Below are 23,190 nucleotides of genomic sequence, written 5' to 3'. Positions count from 1 at the left end.
CATAAGCTTTCGTGGGTAAAAACCTCACTTCTTCAGATGCATAGAATGAAAGTTACAGATGCAGGCATTATATACGGACACATGGAGAGCAGGGAGTTACTTCGCAAGTGGAGAACCAGTGTTGACAGGGCCAATTCAATCAGGGTGGATGTAGTCCACTCCCAATAATAGATGAGATGTCAATTCCAGGAGAGGAAAAGCTGCTTCTGTAATGAGCCAGCCACTCCCAGTCCCTATTCAAGCCCAGATTAATGGTGTTAAATTTGCAAATGAATTTTAGTTCTGCTGTTTCTCTTTGAAGTCTGTTTCTGAAGTTTTTTTATTCAATGATAGTGACTTTTAAATCTGTAATAGAATGACCAGGGAGATTGAAGTGTTCACTTACTGGCTTTTGTATGTTACCATTCCTGATGTCCGATTTGTGTCCATTTATTCTTTTGCGGAGGGACTGTCCGGTTTGGCCAATGTACATGGCAGAGGGGCATTGCTGGCACATGATGGCATATATAACATTAGTAGATGTGCAGGTGAATGAGCCCTTGATGGTGTGGCTGATGTGGTTGGGTCCTCTGATGGTGTTGCCAGAGTAGATATGGGGACAGAGTAGGCAACGAGGTTTGCTACAGGGATTGGTTCCTGGGTTGGTGTTTCTGTGGTGTGGTGTGTAGTTGCTGGTGAGTGTTTGCTTCAGGTTGGAGGGTTGTCTGTAAGCGAGGACTGGCCTGCCTCCCAAGGTCTGTGAGAGTGAGGGATCATTTTTCAGGATAGCTTGTAGATCGTGGATAATGCGCTGGAGAGGTTTTAGCTGGGGGCTGTATGTGATGGCCAGTGGTGTTCTGTTGTTGTCCTTGTTGGGCCTGTCCTGTAGTAGGTGATTTCTGGGTACCTGTCTTGCTCTGTCAATCTGTTTCCTCACTTCCCCAGGTGGGTATTGTAGTTTTAAGAATGCTTGATAAAGATCTTGTAGGTGTTTCTCTGTCTGAGAGGTTGGAGCAAATTCGGTTGTATCTTAGGGCTTGACTGTAGACAATGGATTGTGTGATGTGTCTTGGATGGAAGCTGGAGGCATGTAGGTACGTATAGCGGTCAGTAGGTTTCCGGTATAGGGTGGTGATTATGTGACCATCACTTATTTGTACTGTAGTGTCCAGGAAGTGGATCTCTTGTGTGGACTGGTCCAGGCTGAGGCTGATGGTGGGGTGGAAATTGTTGAAGTCCAGGTGGAATTCTTCAAGGGCCTCCTTCTTGTGGGTCCATATGATGAAGATGTCATCAATGTAGCGCAAGTAGAGGAGGGGCACTAGGGGACGAGAGCTGAGGAAGCGTTGTTCTAAGTCAGCCATAAAAATGTTGGCATACTGTGCGGCCATGCGGGTACCCATAGCAGTGCCACTGACTTGAAGGTATAAGTTGTCCCCAAATCTGAAGTGGTTGTGGGTGAGGACAAAGTCACAAAGCTCAGCCACCAGATGTGCTGTGGCCTCATCAGGGATACTGTTCCTGACAGCTTGCAGTCCATCCTCATGTGGAATATTGGTGTAAAGTGCTTCTACATCCATGGTGGCCAGGATGGTGTTTTCAGGAAGAACACCAATACATTGTAGTTTCCTCAGGAACTCGGTGGTGTCTCGAAGATAGCTGGGAGTGCTGGTAGCATAGGGTCTGAGGAGAGAGTCCAAATAGCCAGATAATCCTGCTGTAAGAGTGCCAATGCCTGAGATGATGGGGCGTCCAGGGTTTCCGGGTTTATGGATCTTGGGTAACAGAATACCCCGGGTCGGGGTTCTGGGGGTATGTCCATGTAGATTTGTTCCCGTAGTGCAGCTGGGAATTTCTTGAGCAGATGGTATAGTTTCTTTTGGTATTCCTCAGTGGGATCAGAGTATAGTGGCCTGTAGAATGTGGTCTTGGAGAGTTGCCTGGCAGCCTCCTGTTCATAATCCGACCTGTTCATTATGACTACAGCACCTCCTTTGTCAGCCCCTTTGATGATAATGTCAGAGTTGTTTCTGAGGCTGCGGATGTTACCATGCAACTTGTGAAAAGGCTGCATTTATTCCACTATTAATAGTTACTTAATCTGTAGCTTTTTGGAAGGGACAATTTCCTCAGATTTATGGGAAAGCATGGACACAGTGTACTTGGATGATGCAATGGTATTTGGTTTGTTTAACACATTTTTTACAGATCTTATGAAAGCTGATGTTCACGCTGAGATTTGGGGCCCCATGTTCTTATCCAAATAGGATCACCGGACCAAATCCTCCTCTGGTGTAAATTGCTGAAGCTCCATTGACTTCAGTGAAGCAGCACCAGTTTATTGTCTCTGAGTATAGTTGAGGAATGTGTTTTTCATTTCACTCTGACTCCCCTTATGTCTGCAGCACACAGGCCAAATCCTGCCTTGGCTGGCACAGGATGGGCTGCTCCCGGTGCACCCACTGCCACAGGAATGCTGGCTGCCCATTCACTGTCTGGCTGATATTCTTTGCCATTCCTCTGGGGAAGGCAGCCAAGCCTCCAGGATTGTCCTGGAGCCTCCAGGACAAAGATGAATCTTAAGTTAAAGATGATGTCATGTGATGAAACTTCCAGGAATATGTCCAAACCAAAATTGGCAACCTTACTTCTGGGCAACTGCAACGTGCTCGTGCACACACTGCTGTGGCTAACCAGCATGCTAGCCGGCTGGGGGAATAGACACTGGTCCCAAGCCTCTGACTCTACCCTCTTGGGGACGTGGTGTGAGGGTTGGTTTGTGAGCCACCAGGCCTGTTCCTGTATGCTATAACAGCATCCTGTCTCCCAACTGTTTGTGCCTAGGGTGGCTTGTGCCTATGCCCTCTTTGCTCCCAAACCCATGCACCAGAACAGCAGAGAATAAGATTCTAGCACATCTTCCACCCTATTGTATTCCCCATCCCTATGCATGAACTAGGACTATGGAAGAGGAGAACCACACGTGTGCATCATGAACCTTAGCCATTTCTTGGAACCAGTCCTTTCCTGAGGCATGAAAATATACATTTAAGGAGACTTCTCTCCCCCCTCCCTTCCACCATCTCCCTCTTGGAGTAAGTGTAACCACACAGGGTCTCCTTATGCCTGGCAGTCCTGGACAGCTGCCTGCTGTAGACTGCCCATCTGGAATGGTATCTTTTTTTTTTTTTTTTTTTTTATAAGAGGAACTGTAGTGGGAATCCAGAGAGAAGTCCTGTTTTTTATAGATTCTAGGACTGGAAGGGACCTCGAGAGGTCATCGAGTCCAGTCCCCTGACCTCATGGCAGGACCAAATACTGTTTAGACCATTCCTGATAGACATGTATCTAACCTACTCTTAAATATCTCCAGAGATGGAGATTCCACAACCTCCCTAAACAATTTATTCCAGTGTTTAACCACCCTGACAGTTAGGAACTTTTTCCTAATGTCCAACCTAAACCTCTCTTGCTCCAGTTTAAGCCCATTGCTTCTTGTTGTATCCTTAGAGGCTAAGGTGAACAAGTTTTCTCCCTCCTCCTTATGACCCCCTTTTAGATACCTGAAAACTGCTATCATGTCCCCTCTGTCTTCTCTTTTCCAAACTAAACAAACCCAATTGTTTCAGCCTTCCTTCATAGGTCATGTTCTCAAGACCTTTAATCATTCTTGTTGCTCCTGTTACAGCAGTTCTGTTATTAGGGGCTCATTAGGCTAGTGCTCCATATTTTCAGAAGTGACCAGTGATTGCGTGTGCCTCAGCTTTTGTGTATATTGTATGAAAATCAAGTCCCATTAAGGTTCTCATGTCGGTCGCTTCTGGAAATCTGGGCCCAGGCGGTCAAGTTTATTAGCAAGTTGGTAAGCAGCATGGCTATACCAAGGCCAAAAGTTTGAATTGTAAATAATTGCTACTTTTGCCAGTTTCATTCATAAAGAGTGACGTTGCACCTGGGTTTTTGCATTACAGCAGCCGTTGGTCAGGCTGAAAGGCGGGGCCAAGATTGGAGAAGGCAGAGTGGAAGTGCTGAAGAATGGGGAATGGGGAACTGTTTGCGACGACCGATGGAACCTGATTTCGGCCAGTGTGGTCTGCAGAGAGCTGGGTTTCGGGAGCGCCCAGGAGGCTATAACAGGCGCAAGGCTTGGACAAGGTAATGAGAACGTAATGGACCATCAGCTCTGACCGCCTTCAGAGAACTCCCAAGGGATGTGAAATTAGATGAACAGGAAAGAGAAATTCAGCTGTCTTTTGAACTTCAGTAATGTTATGGGCCAGATCCTGAGGCCCACAATTCCCATTTAAATCATTAGTATGAGTCATTGGAAGTCACTGAGTTGCAGGAAGAGCTGGTCGAAAACTGGGATTTTCATTCGGCAAGAAATAATAAAAAATTCCTTCTGAACCAGAACAAAAAGCTGAAATTTCCCACAGAATGAAAATTCACTTAAAAAAAAAATGATTTGGTCAAATAATTGTATTTTGATAAGGTAGAAACATTTCCTTTGACTTTTTGAACTTTGAATATAATATACATATTTGTCATAGCTACATATATCAAATTATTTAATACAATATAAATTGTTTGTTACAGTTATATAATATGTATTATAGTTAAGATTTTAATATAATATAATAGCCAAAAGGAAATTTTCTTATTGAAATTAAATGAGAAAAATCAGAATCAACACATTCCCGTAAAATGTTTTGATTTTGAAAAAACTGACTTTTTGATGGAAAACCATTCCATTACAAAGCTCTTGTTCCAAGTGCTCAGCAGTCAAGCTGGTTGAATTGGGGAGCAGAATTGCAACTTTTTTCACTTCATTTTTTCCCGTTTTATTTCCGTTGTAGGTGACATTTTGACTCTTAAAAGTCATGTTTCAGAAATGTCAGGCAGCATCATTCAGCATGTCTTTGGGTTTGCCCAGGTGTATGGAACAAAATGATCGGAGAGAGACCTTTTGTTGACTTCATTGATTCATAAATATTTAGAGATCTGCACAAACATCAAATCCACCCTTACCAGCACAAGTTTGTTCTCCGAGGCCCTATCCGCACAACTTTTGAAATAACAGTTGCTACAACTGTGTTCAAACATGGATGCGTTCTTTTCTTGCCTTCTCTATCTCCTTTCCTTATCTGTTTCCTACTAACTTTAAAAAGACACAGGCATGGGAAAGCAATCAAAGTTTGTCTCAGTAACTTCCTTCACTGGAGAAAAATAGCAGGGAAGAATAATTTAAGTGAGACTATTGAGCCCAATAGCTTGTGGTTGAACTAGATAGAGCACATCATTTAGAAAGAGACCCAGTCTTCATTTAATGACTTCTAGTGAGGGTGGATTTATCCATTCCCTTGGACAGCTGTTGCAGCCGTTACTTACTCTAGTTGTTAAGAATTAAAGAATGAAAAATCTCTCTTAGAAACTCACGAGGATAAATATTCTGGTGCCATTCACTACTAGAGATTGGCTCCAGCTGCAAAATATGGGTCTGGATCCTGGTTTCAAACACCGTAAAACTCAGATCTGGAGTCTTGGTTCAGCCTGTTGTAACCAGACATGCCAAACCCGTGGGGGAAAAAAGGCAGAAATTGGGCTTGTTTTTGGCTTAATTGGCTTGTGAGTTGCTTTTTGGCTAGTTTTGGCTTGTAGCTTGTTGCACATTGTAGCTTGTTGCTTCTTATTTTTGATTGGCTCCTGGTAAGGGGAGGCAAGCAGGGGCAAGGGTGGGGGGGGGAGAGTCAGGGGTGTACAGCAGGCCCACCACAGTCCCAGACAGCATGCCAGGGGGAATCTAGTCACATAGAGTGTTGGGGTTCTTAGGGATTGGCTTGTTTTGGCCTTATTTTGAAATGAGATTAGCTTGATTTTTGGCTTATTGTGGAAGTCAGGGTGCTTATTTACCGCGTGGAAGTTGGCAATTGTGGTTGTAACTATAGGGGCTATTTGTACAGTCTGGAAGCAGATCTGGGTTTGGATTTCCTGCATGTGGGGATGATTGAGATCCCAGGCTTTAGTTACCTCAAAATCCAGAGAACTATTTCCCAGGCCTGCCTTTATATGCCCTACTCCTTTCTCTCATATGGCTAGCGTCAAATCTAAAGAAATCTACCACCAAACAAAAGTCACACTGTAAAACCAAATGAATAATTGAAACTCCTCCAGACTTTTGGTTTGGTGACGGAAAGGGAAAATTAATTACACGTATGAGAAATAGCTAGAATATGAAGAGCTTTAAATGTGCCCTTACTGAACAAAGCGCCAAGGAGCCGGGTGGTAGGACGCAGAGTGCTGCCGATGTGTATTTGACTGTGGGTATAAGGAAGCATTATCTTCATGCATAAAATGTTACTGCAACATGGTAGGGGAGAGTATCCTGCTCTCTCATGTTACACACCCAGAACCTGGAAACTTTTTTAGCAGTGGCTGTTCATTCCCATTGAAATTCTTTCCTTTTATTTTAAACACTGAGCACGAGTCCCCAAGCTCAATTTTTCTTGGCCAAAATTTCTCTCTAGGATCAATAAATCTTGATAAGTCTCCTCTCCAGAAAGTCATCTCTGCTTATTGCAGTAGGATAAGAGACTGATTTGACTGCATTTCATAGAGGGGAGGTCAGACTAGATGATCTGGTGGTGCCTTCTGGCATTAAACTCGATGAATTCTCAACCTAACTAAACAAGCCAAACAAAGGGTGGCTATCCCCATTTTACAGATGGGAACTGAGAGGCTGATTAAATGACTCTCCTAGGGTGTCTGAAGAGCTGAGAATAGAACCCAGATCTCTCTCCTGAGTCCCAGGCCAGTGCCTTAAGTACATGTCCATCAAACCCTGCTAACTCTGAGCGCTCCCTGTCTCCAAAAGCCTAGGAGAAAACATGCATCCATAGTACCCAGAAAAGTATGGTATAGTAGAATGGTATATAGGAGTCCAATAATGTACCTCTTGCTCACACAAGTAGTTCCATCAAACTTAATGGGGCCGCTTGCGTGAGTCAGATTTATAGGATCACCGCCTATGCAGCTATACGAAGTCACTCCTTTGCCCAGAAAAAATATAGCCCTGTTTTTCCATTTTATCAGCAACTTTCAGCACAGACTGTCCTGCAACATGGAAACATTCCAGTGCCAAGGGGGTCGGTCTTTGACATGCGGAGTCAGCAAAGAGACTTAACAGAGAAGGACAAAATTTGCAGGGGTGAGGTGAATCAAAGAGCCAGGTCCCTGCTCCTTTTCCCTGCCTCTTTTCTCTCTCTTCGATTATTGTTTTGTGTGTGTGTGTGTGTGTGTGTGTGTGTGTGTGTGTGTGTGTGTGTGTGTGTGTTTAGATTTTCTAGGGGGAAAGAAACTTAGGACCCAATCCATCCGACAATCTTGGGCAAGATCTAAACCATCCAGGTTCCCTGATATCTGTAACAGAGGGCAAAATTATTACATCAGTGTCACCCTCTCCAAATGTAGAGCACAAGAAGGATTTTAATATGAGAGAGAAACCAGAACAGATAGAGACACATTCTCTTTGGCTTCCATTGTTAGTCTTCTTTTTTTGATTTGTAAAGTCTTCCATTGGCTTCTGCAGAAGCTGGGGCCAGACTATTGGCTTCAGTGAGAGCTGTAGGCAAGCTAGGAATGTAGGGTCATAGAATTTTAGGAGCTCAAGATAGAAATGCCTTTTGGATGATATAGCCTGTATGGTGGTCTAGTGCTTCACGCAGTCTAGCTGGTATAACATTAAGTGCATTCCCTTCCCTGGACCTCATACTAACTACACCCTTTGGGAAGGGTTCGGAAGTGCAGCACACATAAATGTTGTCCTTATACCATCTGACGTATATGAAACGTTTAGTTCCAATACAAATATTACAAGCAGGGGGAGGGAAGGCTTGCAATTTCCGTTATAATTAGGACCTTACTGGAGAGCTCTGTTTTCTGTGTGTTCCGCTCACTACATGTGTTAATTAGAGAGTCCCACCTGGAGGCATTGCAACATGCACCGAAAAAGGGTTTTTCTGTTGGACAAAATTTCCCCCCCCCCCTCACCCCTCCCCCATCCCCACCCCCACCCCCGCTCCCGGGTTTTCCAATCTACAGTGTTGGTCAAAGGCTTCAGAAACCTTGGGGACATGGGAGTTAGCTTGAGTGGGGAGCAATGCATGGTGGGTAAAATTCAGTCAAATGGGGGATCCTACTGAGAGCTGTGTGAAATATTTGCATTAAGCCCCTCCAGTCCGAAAATCTTCAGACTCCAGAATGGGTGCAATTGTTGACGAGATCAAACTGTAATATCTTCTTGAGCTATTTCACAGAGGGCAGAACACTTGTGTCAATTTCACCTTCTGCAGATGTAGATTACAAGGATTTTAATGTGATAAAGTAGTAAAAACCAGCACAAATACATTTCCCCCTTTACCTCCATCGTTGTTTTCCCTTTTTAAAAAATCTAATCCTTTGCCCTCTTGAAACAGCGAAATACAGAGTTCTGAGTGTCGGGGAAGAGAACTATTCGGCTATCAAGTCAGGTGATTTAATTGGCCCTTTCCATCTTTCGTCCCTGTGATTGCTCTGAGGAGAAGAAAGGAGCAGTGAATAGAAACATGCTTCTGGATTCTGCTACTGACCCCCTCTTTACTGGTCTCTGCTGTGACTCAGCAGAAGTCTGAACAGGTGGCAAGTCCTCCACGTGGATCGTTGAACCACAGCAATTTATGCACGTCTGAGCCAAAGGTGTTCCCGCCTCTACTTTCTGGCTAGCACTTAAATTTAGTAGAAGGGTGGGGGTAGGAGCTTTCCAAGAAAGAGTTCCTACCGCTGCTGGTAAACTGGTTACCCGCCTCTGCATTCCTTAGTCAGCCCTTTCCTTTGAGGCTCAGGTTAAAAGGAATAGCTATGGAGATGGGTAAGCTTATTCTTTAATGAGGCCCAAACAAGGATGGCCTTGTGGTTAAGGCATTGGACTGTGAGTCAGGAGAGCTGTAGTTCTTCCTGCCACAGACTCCCTGGGTGACCTTGGGCAAGTCCTTTAATTGCTCTTTCTCAATTCTCCAGCTGTAAGATGAGGATGATAATATTGCCTTTGTCTGGTCCTTAAAGATTACACATTCTTCAGGGCAGGGACTTTTTCTTACTGGTTATATGTGGAGCTTAATGGGGCCCTGATTTGAGTTGGGTCCTACTGTAATAAAACCAGCAACGGGGAATCAGAAATCAACTGTGGCGGTCGATAGTGGTGACGCAAGCATTGCCGTTCTCCCCCTGGTTTGCCCACTTGCTGGTACGTGCTCACAGGACATCTTCAGTTTTTCCAAGGTGATGGTTACAAATGGACCAGCCTTGTGCCCATTGTTCTGTTATACGTATATTAAAAGACAGGGATGACTTTGGAGTGCTTGCCATTTCCGACATCTGCTCCTCTTAACATCCACTTCAAAGGCTAAGGGCTGACTAAAGAGGTGGGGGAAGGTAACTTGTGTTTAGTAACAGTAGGTGGACTCCTTCAGCAAAGAGTGGCTGGAACACCTCTGGGTCAGATGTGCATAGCTGTCTGTGGACTACACTGAAATGATTCATCTGAAGAATGTGCCACCTGCCAGTTGTTTGGCTTCTGCTGTGGAGAGAGAGAGAGAGAGAGAGAGAGGATGACTCCATAGCAAAGTTCAGAAGTGTTTGTCTTTTCGCTCTCTTCTCATAGACAATCACAGGAATTAGAGATCTGTCAGAGACTAAGATGAGACCTAATATGTGGGGCAGATTATCCCACATCTGCTACTACGAGGTTCTGACACCTGTTGGCGGTCACTATCAGACAGAGACTACTGAACTGCATAGATCTCAGGTCTGATCCAGTAGGGCAAGTCCTAGGAGATGGAAAAGACCTACTGGATTATCTGATGCCATCCACCAAGAGCAGGGGAAAACCGCTATCCCTGACCAGCTGTTGAACCCAGGTCCTGGATATGAGAGTAACCACTAGGGAGCATTGTGTGTTCGTGCTTTTCCGCTGTCTCTTGCTGAAGAATGATGTGGCATTACTTGGTGCAAGATGCAGCTCTGTGCAGTCATTTGTCATGCTAGGAACCACACTGTTTCAAGTGTCATTGGATCAACTATTGATTACCTGTGGGTATTTTAGTATTCTCTGCAGGTCAAGTAGAAGAGAAATTTGAACATACGCCTATCCCCAGGCCTAGACAATATGGTGACTCCTGCTATAGAAATGCCTAGAGATAGTTCAAATGATGATAATTAAAGATCAGTCTCACAATCCTTGTTAATGTCGGTGCTCTTGGAATCTTGGGCTGCACACCTGTATTTGAGATTACTTGTTTGGCTGAGTTTTTATAAGGATCTGCATACTTTGTTTTCTTGACCTGGCACATGTATATATGTCCTGTGATGGGGCAAGGCCAGATAGCTACAGTAAAGTAGTGAAGAACAGGTATGTTAGCCCCAGGCTAAACAAATCCCTGGTACCATGGTAACCAAATGGCAGTTGCTCCAGGTTAATCAAGACACCTGGGGCCAATTAAAATCCTTCTGGAAGGCAGTGGAGACAGCTAGATTGATTGGGACATCTGAAGCCAATCAAGGGCTGGCTTAAACTAGTTAAAAGCCTCCCAGTTAGTCAGTGAGGTGTGGGTGCCAGGAGCTATAGGAGGGAGCAGCGCTGATGGAGGAACGAAGCAGTACAAATCCATATCAGGTGCAAGGAAGGAGGCCCTGAGGTAACGGTGAAGGAGATATTGAGTGGGGGCTGCTGTGGGGAAGTGGCCCAGGGAATTGTACACGTCCTATTTCCAAAGTCAGCTTCCATAGCTGCTAATTTTAGGGTCCCTGGGCTGGAGCCCGGAGTAGAGGTTGGGCCCAAGCTTCCCTTCCCCCTCCCTGATTAATCACTGAGACTGGGAGACAACAGAGACTGTGCGAGGGAGGGCTGCTTCTCCTCACCTCCTTTGTTGGCTTATGATGAAAATGGCTCAGTAAGCTGTGACCCCTTGCCTGTAGAGAGAGAGAGAGAGGCTACGTGAAGGGTCACAGTGCAAAATCCACCAGGAAACGCAGGACCCACAGAGTCAAGGACAGTACTTTGTCACAGTCCCCACTTAAAATGTCAGGGCTTGATCAACTGCAGGTTCCTGTCCGATAAAACCAGGACCAAAAAACTGGGTCTCATTTTTAAAATTTCTCCAGCTGAAGTTTGTAAATTACAGAGCAATGGAAACTTGGCTTTTCTTTTATTTCTGGCACATTTGAAAATCTTAGACTACTGGAAATAATTTCTTAACAGTAAAAACAAGCAGCAAGATGACCTTAGCAGAAATCAACTGAAATCCTTTCGGGCTGGTGTGTCGAATGCTGGATTCCATGTTGATCATTTGCAATAATATAAACTTTTACTGATTTCAGCTTCCCTCTCCGGGGGGGAGGGAGAGGGCTGTCAGGAAAATGACCATTCTGTATTTCTTTCTCTTAAAGGAATGGGTCCCATTCACCTAAATGAAATAGACTGTACCGGGTTTGAAAAATCCATCACGGACTGCAAGTTCAACACAGAGTCACTGACTTGTAACCATGAAGAAGATGCTGCTGTAAGGTGCAATGTTCCAGCCATGGGTTTCCAGAATCAGGTGAGAAGTCAAATTATGTGGATGTAACAAGAATACAATGTGTTTAGTAACTCTCTCTCTCTCCTTATATGGCCATCTTCACTATAGTAGCCGAGTACCTATTATGATCTCAAAGTGTTTGTGGGAATACTGACCCAAAGGAAGTGGTGGAAGCCCCATCAGTTGAGACATAAAACTAGGCCAGATAAAAAACTATGAAATGCATAGTTGGGCATAATCCCTGTGTTAACAATGAGAGGGACATGGGGTAATGCTTAAGTCCCATTTTCAATAGTGACTTAGGACCAGATTTTAAAGGGATTTAGGCACCTAACATTGCAGCTAGGTGCCTAGTGGGATTTTTCAAAAGCATTTCGGTGCCTAACTCCTATTGATTTCAATTGGAAGTAGGCAACTAGGTGCCCAGTGAGATTTTTCAAAAGCACTTATCTGCATCTTCAGGTGTCTAAATACATTTGAAAATCTGGCCGTTAGGCACTTAGGCACCTACATCTCAGAGAAAGGCAACGGGTGCCTAGATCACTTTTTGACAATGGGACTTGGGAGCTGATGTCATTTAAATGCTTCTGAAAATTTTATCCCAGATGATTTAATAGGTCTGTCTGCCTCTAGTATATCACAGAATCCTAGAAATGTCAAGCTGGAAGGGACCTGGAGAGGTCATCAAGTCCAGCCCCTTGCACTGAGGCAGGACCAAGTAAACCTAGAGCATCCCTGACAGATGTTTGTCCAACCTGTTCTTAGAAACCTCCTGTGAGGGGATTCCACCACCTCCCTGGGTAGCCTGTTCCAGAGCTTAACTGTCCTTAGAGTTAGACATTTTTTCCTAATATCTGACCTAAATCTCTCTTGCTGAAGAGTAAGCCCATTGCTTCTTGTCTTACCTTCAGTGGACATGACAACAATTGATTGCCGTCCTCTTTGTAACAGCCCTTAACATATTGGAAGACTGTTAGCAGGTCCCCCCTTCAGTCTTCTTTTCTCAAGACTAAACATGCCCAGGTTTTCTAAACCTTGTATGGTTTTTGTTGGTCTCCTCTGGACTCAATATATAGAATTATAATTCACTGAAACAGAAGGAAGTACAGTGTACAAAGTAGCCTATCCATCTTTGCAATAGATTTAAGTCAAGCAGAGCTAAAATCATTATTGCTTAAATATTAACCCCATCACCCTTGACTTCTGCTAGCCCAACACACATGACCCTCCGTTAAGCTGTTGATGGGAAAGCAGTTTTTAAAGACTCTAACCTGGGGTACCTACTGTCATTTAGTCTAGTGGTTTGTGGAGGCGGGATAGATCTTTAATACTCCAATCAGCCTGCACAGGATATAATCCATCTTTCATGTCCCGCTATCTTTGTACAAGGCATATGTCCTAAAACAATGTTCTTGTAAAACTAGACTGGAGGCTAGGAGAGGAAATATAGAATAAGTTTTGCCGAGAAATGCTAATACATGGCATGGTTGTCTCAAGGGAAAACAAAGCGTCCTATGACTTTAATGAGCTGCTGTGTGTCAGAGATTATGCAGTTAAGATTGAAGCCATGTGATCGCTGGCCTCAAGATAATATTTGTATTTCACATTTCTGAAAGACAAAATACTGGAACTACTTGTTACTTTGGAGCTGCAATCAAATAGCTTTTGGAAGAGGAACCAAATGGTTTTCCTGGGGCTATGTTTTTCCAGTCCCGAAAAATATTCTGGGGAAATAACTGGTTTTGGCAATTGTGCCTTCTAAAAAAAAATCCTGCCCCGACATGCTGTGTCTCAAAGTAAGCCTTGTGTGTCTCATTCTGGCATTGCACCTGCTCAGGAGGAACGTTCTGCTACTTTGTGTCTGTGTCAAATGAGCCAAAGGTGAAATGAACCTCTCAGCAATGGGCCCGGCGCAGGGTCTGTGGACCACTTAAGTCCCACTTTAACCTTCAAAATAGGGCTTAAGTTGTACCTGTGTTGGCTCTCCACATAGTGGGGCCTCTCACCCTGTGAACAACTAAGATTTTTCTCAAGAAAGACCAAAAGGGAGCTAGAGCAGTGAACAGTCACATTTATTTCACGGGGCAGACATCCAGAGTTGAGGTTTTGCATCCGAGTCGGCCTTGTGCTAACTACATTTAAGCTCCATCAGGATATGAAGATGTTTCATACTGAGAGGAAGGATGGTTGATTGGTTAAGTTACTTGATTAGGGTTGCATTCTCGGCTCTAATACAAATGTCGTGGGTAACCCTGCACAGGTCACCTAGGGCCAGATTTTTAAAGCAGCCTCTAATTTTGCGTCTCTCTGGGGTTTTTTTGGGTGCCCAGCTTTATACACCTGGGGCCTGATTTCACTTGATGGAAGTCACTGGTGCTTGGTACCGCTAAAAATCAGAGACTGTATCTAAAGCTGGGCAGCGAAAGACTGGGGGACATAGAGACCATTTATGATACTTGGGCGTTAACCTCTTCCTGTCTTCATTTCCCCATCTATAAAAGGAGGGTAAGAACACACCACTCCCTCAGGGGGGAGGCACTCGGATACCATGGTGATGAGCAGCACAGAAATGCCTCCGGCATAAACCACCAGTTGCATTTACAACAAAAGTGCTGTCACATATGGGTGGTGTTCCCCTTCCTTCTCCCTGCACAAGTCTGCACAGCAGTGACACTGTTGTGTGGGTTTGTCCTGGGACCCCCAACTCTCATTAGAAGTTAAGAATATACAGATGTGTGTCGGACTAGGTTACTTCTGTGGTCGAACTGTTTACTAATCCAGTGTGGTGTCGATTATTTTCTGTTCTACAAAGCAAAAAGCAAAGACTGGGGGGGTATGAATGGGGGCTTGGTCCATTTGGAAGTATCATGTGGGTTCTTGCAGAGGTTCATACTAACCACTGGTGCTTTGCCACAGCCCTTCAATTCACCTTCAAACACTGACTCGGGATCCCTCTTGCCAGCAAGAACGGAGATTGTGTCAGAATCGTTTGGCTAAACTCTTGTTCCATGAATTTTAACATCTGTATTATATTAGACCAGAGAGCAAAATATGTTTTGAGCAGCATAACAATAATTCCCCAAATGCTGTGCTTCCTAATTTCTGCTAGGCTGCTCCTTGGCGATATTAAAGTCCTACACTTAATGCCATTGAGTATTCCCTGTGGGTGAAATTCATCCCTGTGCAAAGAGTCTGCACATGCCGTATTCAAGCCCTATCCTGAGGATTTCATCAGCACAGAAGTGGTGCGTAGGTTTTGGGCATGTCCTTTATTTGTTGTTTGTATGATGGCAGTGCCTATTGCAGGGGTCGGCAATGTTTGGCACGCGGCTCGCCAGGGTAAGCACCCTGGCGGGCCGGGCCAGTTTATTTACCTGCTGACGCGGCAGGTTCGGCCGATTGCAGCCCCCACTGGCCGCAGTTTGCTGTCCCGGGCCAATGGGGGCGTCGGGAAGCCGCAGTCAGCACATCCCGCGCCACTTCCCGCCGCCCCCATAGGCCCGGGACGGTGAACCGCGGCCAGTGGGGGCTGCGATCAGCCGAACCTGCCGCGTCAGCAGGTAAATAAACTGGCCCGGCCCGCCAGGGTGTTTACCCTGGCGAGCCGCGTTGCCAACCCCTGGCCTATTGTATTGTGCTAGGCACTAGAGAATCACCTAGGATGAGACTGTTTCTGCTTCTGTCTAAATGGACAAGAGAATGGGTGGGAAGGGAAACAGAAATAATAATAATGTCATTGAAAAATGTGCTAAGATTGGCCAAGCTGAGTTTATTAATGGTTTCATATCGATAAGCTAGAGGGCCTGCTAGGGTTTAGAAAACAGGGAGGGGTGTGGTGTTCTGCGTTGTATTCTCAGCAGTGCCTCTGACTTGCAGTGTGATCTTGGTCAGTCGCTTCCATTCTCCATGCCTCAGTTTCTCCATCTCTAAAATGGGACTAATGAGACCACCTTTTAGGAAAGAGCTTTGAGATCCAGGCATGCAAAGTGCTCTAAAAGTGCAAGGGGCTGTCTTATTTATTATTATTTTGTGACCTATCTGCTCAGTGCTTAATAAATATTAATAATTCCAGCATGTCCTGCAGTTTGTGTAGGCCCCTGCTTAGCATGATGAGACATTATTTATTACTTCCATTATAGCCGTGCCTAAAGTCCCCAACCCACACTTAGGCCCTATTGTGCTAGGTGCTGTACAAACACATAGTGAGAGACAGGCCCTGCCAAGAGGCACTCACTATCCAATCTAATAACACAAGACAATAGTAATCTTAACATGAGTTTGAAAGGGATAGAAAGCCTCCTGTTTCAGGGCTTAAACTGACTTTAGAGTAAACTTTCCCTGGGGAGCCTGTTACCCTAAAACTGTCTCCTGCCCAGTGTCTTGCACCTGCTTCAGTCGGTAGCAGCCACTGTCAGAGACAGGATACTGGACTAGATAGGCTTTACCTGTTTGGATCAGACCCATGTCTCTAAGGGCTGGAGAAGGACGTATTCTCATCCCCACTTTACAGCTGTAGAACTGAATTGACTTGCCCCAGGTCACATGTGGAGTCGGTGGCAGAACCAGGAATTGAACCTGATCTCCTGAGTCCCAGTCCAGTGCCTTAACCCTAAAACCAAAGCGAGACTAGAAGGATCTGAATTTTTCCCTCGCCAGCTGCTGTAGCTTCATTGCAAACTGTCCCACATGCCACCAGCTGGGATGGTCCATTTATAAATCACTCACTTAGATGCGAGCGGAGAATGTGTTTTGCTGCCCACATCTGCGAGCCTGTCTCTGTTCAGATGTGGAACTAGGTCAGTTGGGAAATTCCTGGCAGATGCTTTCAGAGAGCCGATGAGATGATTCCTCTCTTTCCTTGATCATTTGCAGCTTCGTCTGAGCGGTGGCCGTAACCCCTACGAGGGCCGGGTCGAAGTCCTCGTGCAGCGCAATGGCACTCTGAAGTGGGGGACTGTCTGCAGCCAGAACTGGAGCACCGTGGAAGCCATGGTGGTGTGTCGCCAGCTAGGCCTCGGCTTCGCCAGCCACGCCTTTCAGGTACGTCTCCTCTCTGTGGCGTGCGCTCTGGGCAGAGAGGAGCGAGGTGACCTTTTGCCCCAGCCTTGTGTTTATCCTCAGAGCAGGTACCGCACAGGCAACATCCGGGCACGTTCCCCCCCACACACTGCCCTACGGTGTGTGGATAGGGCCCACTCTATCCTTGGCCTCCCTGCTGAGCCTGCCAGAAGCGATGGTGGTGTAGGTGTTGGGGGGAGGAGGGTTATCCACCAGGCTGTGTGGGGAGCCTCACTGTTCCACATACAACCCCCAAGTGTCAATCACAGGGTAATGGTTTTGCTCACAAGTGCAGAGATTCCCTGGAGCCATCCAGCCCCTTAACTCCCAACAGTTGGTCCCATGGGCCTGTCACGTACGTCCTTCAGCCAACGAGCCAGGACTGTACTTCCGACAGCACTAAGGCTTCCTGAGGGTGCCCGAAGGAGTTTCTTTAAATCCCAAGGGGAACTCTTTGATCTAGATGGCCCCTTTACTCTGGGCTGACACCAGTTGTGCTCTGCAAGTAGGTTCCTACCTCTCTGTCACCGTCCAAAGCAAATGCACAAGCTCCTCGAATACCCTCTGCAGGAATGCACTGCTCACAGCCTCCATCCCATGGTGAATCCAAAATGATCTGGTCTAGCCTTGGGTGCATTATGCGCTACAAAGTATATCATGGCTGATAGGTGCAGGACAGGGCTACCACCATAGTAGGCACCAGAGAAGCCATGATATCACTTGCCCTAGGGCAGAAATGGCAGGGCTGCCAAGGAAAATAAACCATCTGGAAACTTGCATCTCAAGGGTGCAGCGCCTAACCCCTTTTCTGCTGGTTTCTGTTGTCAACTTCCATCCTAAGGGACCCCCACAGCACTTTGACTGACAGAGACTATCTATAGGATCAGTTTCTCTGCCCTGCACGTCTAGGCTAGAATGTGGCAGCAGCTTAGCAGGCCGCAGGAACACTGCAGAACCGCTTAGGACAGGGAGCAGAGAGTTACCCTGTCCAAACGAAATGGCAGTAGGAGACTAGGGAGGCAGAATGCAACCTCTATAAAGGAAGCCGGACAGGCCATACAGCTAGTGAACGGGGCGGAAAAGGAGGCCTGTCCCAAGAGAGACCCTTGTCCGGAGCTGAGGCAAACATGTCAAGCTTTTCAGGGAAGGGGACCATCTCACTGTGTGTGTGCCGTGCCTAGCACAATGGGGCCCTGATCTTGCTTCATCATAATAAACACAATACAAAATAATACCAGCTGCCTTCCTGGGCTTGTTTAATGTGAGTAAAGAGTGAGGCCTTAAAATGACTAATAGCTCCTGCATCCTGCTGGAGATTGGGTAGCTCGCTCTGAAGATAAGTGAGACGATAGGCAAAACCTGAATGCCGCTCTGTGGTAGGTGAGTTATTGTCTCTGTGTAATAAATGACTCCATCGGGGATCTCCATGGAGAATGTTAAATATTAGGCCCAGTGAACATGGCAGACTCTAGACAACGTCACATTGTAGAGCAACGAACAGGGCCAGAGATGGAGTGTATAGGTCCTTGGAAGACCATTGAGATTAAATAGCTGTCATCTAAGCGGGAGGCCCAGACCACCCACCTTCCGGCATAGAGGGGCCCAGGGCCCCTGGCAATCCAAACGTAATTCCTATACAAAGCTTTTGAGGGAGCCGGCCAAAGCTCACAATGCTCCTATGTTAATGTAGCCAGAGACCCTGCAAAGAAGCTTTTTCCCCAGCCTCCCCTTACCTGGCAGCAGTTCTACCGGACCGGGAGGCCTTACTGCACTCCCTTAGGATCCAGTTCCTCCTTCAGGGGCTTGCCCATGCAGCCACTTTTTCCCCGGTGTCTTCAGGAATCCACTTGATAGGCCGACTACCCTCTCCAGCCACCCGGCCACTCTGTGCTTTGAGGGGAAGGCTGAGTTACTGTTCCCCTCCTTTGGTATGTTGAGGCTGCCACGGTTGTTCCACCAGCCCACCTTTGGGATGAGTAGCCTGGCGGAGATGCCACTAACCTCATGGCCTTCGGGCACTTCTGGTTCATGCCCTAAACTGGCGGCCTGTAGCCTGAGCCATGATGCTTCCAGGCAATGATTTCCCGCCATTGTAGGCCTTCAGGTTGATGGGGATCCTCCCTCCCCCATGTCCTAGCACTGGTCAGAAGGGCCTAATTCTTCAGGGATTGGGGTGGGGGGCGGGGGGTATTGGTGTCATTTCTCTCACGCCGGGCTTTGAATTCACAGCTAGTTTAGCAATCCACCCTCACAAGCCGCTGCTTTGCTTCTTTTAGTTTATTTTCTTGTGCAGTTGCCAAGCTAGCGTACAAGAGCTCAGGGCAGCTGCATCCATCTAACACTGTCCTTCCCAGTCGCCCGGCTCTATAGGCCGGTGTGAAACAAGATATTTTCCTTTAGCAGGGGCCGCAGGTATTTAGAATAGAAAAGATCCTTATGTGGGACCAGAGTGCATTATACCCATGAACATAAAGCAACACTGTGGGGAACAGGGGCTAGCTGTGTGTGCACAGGGCATTGCTAACAGGGTTAATGACACAGTGTGTTGCAACAGCAGCAATGGTACAAACCGTTCCTTCTCTACCTGAACCGCATTCCCAGCTCTGACACTTTCACATAGATCAGCATAAAGTGATTTTTTTTTACTTCACTCCTTGCAGCTGCAACCAATGTCGGGTTCTTAGCCAGGAGGAACAAGTCTTGGGACTACTAGAGAGGGCAATGCACAGTGGGGAACAATCCTGCATTGGTCCACCAGGGAAACAGTCTGGATGGGACCTAATAGGGGTTTTGCATTGCTTTCTTCTGATTTATATAGTCACAATTAATTTGGGGTTCATGTGGATACAATTAATCCACTATACTCTAGGCCCTCTTCATCTGCAGATCTCCAAGCCCTCCCCAAACGGTATTACAGTAGCAAGATCAGGGCCCCACAGTGCTGTACATACCCACAATAAGAGACAGTCCCTGGCCCTGAAGACCTTACAATTTTAATAGGAAAGACGGATAAACGCAGGGAAGAGGGAATGTTATCTGCATTTTACAGGTGGGGCACTAAGACAGAGGGAGATTGTGACTTGCTCAAGGTCAAACAGGAAGTCGGTGGCAGAGCCAGAAACTTGAATCTAGATCCTTTGCGATCCAAATGAGGGCTATAGGTGTTAGACCATCCTGTCTCTTAAACCGCTAAGTCTCATAACGGCCCTGTGAGGTTGTTAAATATAACAATATCGGTTTTAGATAAACTGAGCACAGAAAGGCTAAGTGGCTTGCCCGTAGTTACACAGAGGCAGAGCTGGGAATAGGTTGGGGGGATGAGATCTTCAGAGCCGGTCGGGATTTAATAACACATCTTCCATTAATTTTAAATCCTGTGAACTGCTTTGAAAATCTCAGCTCAGGAATCCTGGGTCCTAGACTCCAGCTCTAACCAGTAGAGATGCTCCCCTCCTTGTCTAGCTCTCAGCAGACACTACTTCACAATTTCTGGGTACAGCATGCCACCCTTTCAGACTATGCTACTGAACCATTTTCTACCCTTGGGGAGTTGAGGACTTGAGGATCTGGCCAGTTTGTTTCTGACAGGAAAACTTTTGCTTCTAAACATTCCCTCTTGTTTATTATCTTCTGGGTTTTCCAAATCCTGACCTCACCAGGGTCTGAATCCCATTTTCCAGCTGACCGATCTCTGCCTCACACCAGGCCAGTCTGGCTGTTAATTCTCTATCTCTGGTGTTAGTCATGCAACAGCATTCTGGTCTCATGCTGGAGCATCCTGCTGTCCCTCCCTGATGCACAGATGTTGCAAGGCAGACATGATTTATTTGCCGGGCACCCATCCTAACGTGGCAGTGTATCTGCCCATCCCAACAGACCGAGAGGATGAATTCATAAACTGGATGAGTTGGGCTGGGTGGGGACATGGATGTAGAGTTGGACTACAGCAAAGTGGAATTTAAACATATCCAAAAACAAGGAGAGATGTGTTTTAACCACGTTTAACTGTGACCCGTGCTCAGCACAAAGGACTCAGAGTCAGGACTCCTGGGTTCTACTCCTGCTCTGGGAGGGAAATGTCATCATCTGCCTTAGAGCAGGGGACTGGAAGTCAGAACCCCTGATTTCTATTCTCTGCAACTGTCATGTGGCCTTTGGCAAGTTATTTAACCTCCGTTAAATTGTGCTTCCGTTTCCCTACCTATACAGTGCAGATAATACCTCCCAGGCAGTTGTGAAGATTAACTAGTTAAAAGGCCATAGAGTGCTTTTTGCAGATGCAAAGTGCTTAGTATTATCATAAGACAGACATCTGATTGTCTCAGATACCCCAGTGGCTCAGTATATCCACAAAAGGCAGGTGGCACCCTTTTCTAAAATATCTATTAGCAACAATTCCAGCTCATTTTATATAGACTGCTACAACTTTGCTCTATTTAAATTGCATGGATTGAAGCCCAAGGGAGTTAGTTAAGGATGGTGTGGTACAACACCCAGGTCACGAGGGCTGATGGCATACTTTGTGTACAAATATATACACTTGCTACACAGTTCAGCTGACTTAGGACAGTAAAAAATCCCAGCAGCAAGTCAAACAAGGAGATCGTACCCTTGTCAGGGCAACTTGCTGATAACCGGTTAATGAAGATCCCAATCTCTGACCAGCTTGAAAAGCCCTAGCAAGCTTCCTAATCTAGGAATCCATGTGATAATACATTTACAGATAAAGCTGTGGCACCAGAATGTCTGTGAATATTGTTAGATCTATTTTGCTACTATTTCCTCCTTTTTAAAATGAGAGGGGGGGCTTTTTAAAAAAGTTTTCCTCCTGCTAAATGGGCACAAATTCTCCTTTCACTCCCCGTATAGTAATTTGTATTTTTGTTGCTTCCTGCCTCCCTGCACAGCAGTGGCTGGCCAGACACTCTGGGGAGCCTGGTACCCGTATGAAAAAGGAATTCCCATCCAGCTCATTAAACTGGAAGTGGCTCCAGGATAATTTAATATGCAGAAAGGCTGATGAATTGCAAAACTCAGCTTGTGCAAATGTTAGCCGAGCTCCAGGAGATCTCTACATGCCAGGTGGCCCATGGCTGAATTAGCACAGAAGCAAGGCCTTCCCACATGGTAGCCCAGAACACTAACCGGTTAGAGAGTTTGCTCCCAAAGGTAGTGGTATCTCCTTAGACCAGGTCTACACTCGCGGGGGGGTCGACCTAAGATACGCAACTTCAGCTACGCGAATAGCGTAGCTGAAGTCGGCGTATCTTAGGTCGATTTACCTGGCCGTGAGGACAGCAGCAAGTTGACCGCTGCCGCTCCCCCATCGACTCCACTTTCGCCTCTCGCGAGCTGGAGTTCCGGAGTCGACGGGGAGCGCGATCGGGGATCAATTTTTATCGCATCTACACTAGATGCGATAAATCGACCTCCGATCTGGCGGGTAGTGAAGACCTGCCCTTGAAGGCTGGGGCTAAGGTTTTCAAACGTGACTGATGATTCTGGCTGCCCAACTTATGAGCTCTTAAAGGGGTGAGGGGCTGAGTTTTTACACAGTGCTGAGCACCCACCCTCTGAAAATCAGGCCCCTTTAAGGTGGTTTAAGTTTGGCAGCCAAAATCACTGGTCCCTTTTGAAAATCTTGACCCAGGATTCAAACCTGGGTCTCCCCTATGGTGCTGCAAATCATTAATCACTGGCTTACCTGGTTTATGAAGTGAATAAATATGCCCCAAAGTGATAGATGTGGGGACTTATGAGAGCTCTATCTACCTTCAGAATAAGTATTTCCTAGCTTGATGGCCTCTAAATGATTTGCTTTGAGGGGAGCACTCCCTCCCCAGGCATATGAAAAGGGCTCATTCCAAATACAGATGGATATGTGCATGCGTTGACCAAAAAAACCTGATGCTGTCTCCCATGCTATAGTCGTACACACTTGCCCCTCACTCCAGTGGGAATTATGGGATTTGGATCTAACTTGCATATCAAAACACACCGCTGGGGTCGGTCCTTCTGGCAGTGACTTGTGCTTGGACATTCTCCCTAAGAGGAACAGCCACGCACCTGCCACTGGAATCAAATGACCCATTTCTCTCTCTCTCTCTCTCTCTCTCTCTCTCTTCCCTCCCCCCCCCCCCCCGACCCCCCCCAGGAAACTTGGTACTGGCATGGAGACGTCAGCGCCAATGACGTCGTTATGAGTGGCGTGAAGTGTTCCGGGACGGAGATGTCCCTGGCGCACTGCCGGCACGACGGCGCCCGGGTGTCGTGCCCCAGAGGCGGCGGCCGCTTTGCCGCGGGAGTTTCCTGCTCAGAAAGTGAGTTCCTTGCATTTTCTTCTTCCAATAGTCAGGACACCTGGAAAAGTGAATACTGATCATGGAGATTTCCCTGGGCTTCTCTTGGGATGCTGGGAGGAAACAGGGAGGCTCATACCACTCATTGGGCCATCTTTCTATTTTAACACACTGGCAAATGTTAGGATCAACTGACTGTCTGAATAATACAGAGTTAAATGTTCAAAAAGCAGTGGTAGGAACTT

General features: G+C 46.4%; 1 protein-coding gene across 2 annotated transcripts in view; it reads left to right on the top strand.

Moving 5' to 3' along the window:
• LOXL2 (lysyl oxidase like 2) overlaps positions 1–23,190 on the top strand; it is a 96,843-nt gene that overhangs the window by 62,070 nt on the left and 11,583 nt on the right. For both annotated transcript variants that reach the window (XM_054017787.1, XM_054017786.1), the window contains 4 exons: positions 3,951–4,134; positions 11,458–11,609; positions 16,461–16,628; positions 22,801–22,966. In XM_054017787.1, coding sequence (XP_053873762.1) covers positions 3,951–4,134; positions 11,458–11,609; positions 16,461–16,628; positions 22,801–22,966 — 670 coding nt within the window. The remainder of the gene's footprint in view (positions 1–3,950; positions 4,135–11,457; positions 11,610–16,460; positions 16,629–22,800; positions 22,967–23,190) is intronic.

Source organism: Malaclemys terrapin, chromosome 2, assembly GCF_027887155.1.
Source record: "Malaclemys terrapin pileata isolate rMalTer1 chromosome 2, rMalTer1.hap1, whole genome shotgun sequence".
Lineage (NCBI taxonomy): Eukaryota > Metazoa > Chordata > Testudines > Emydidae > Malaclemys > Malaclemys terrapin.
The sequence above is the reverse complement of the archived record's forward strand: the minus strand, read 5'-3'. Positions and strand labels throughout refer to the sequence as shown.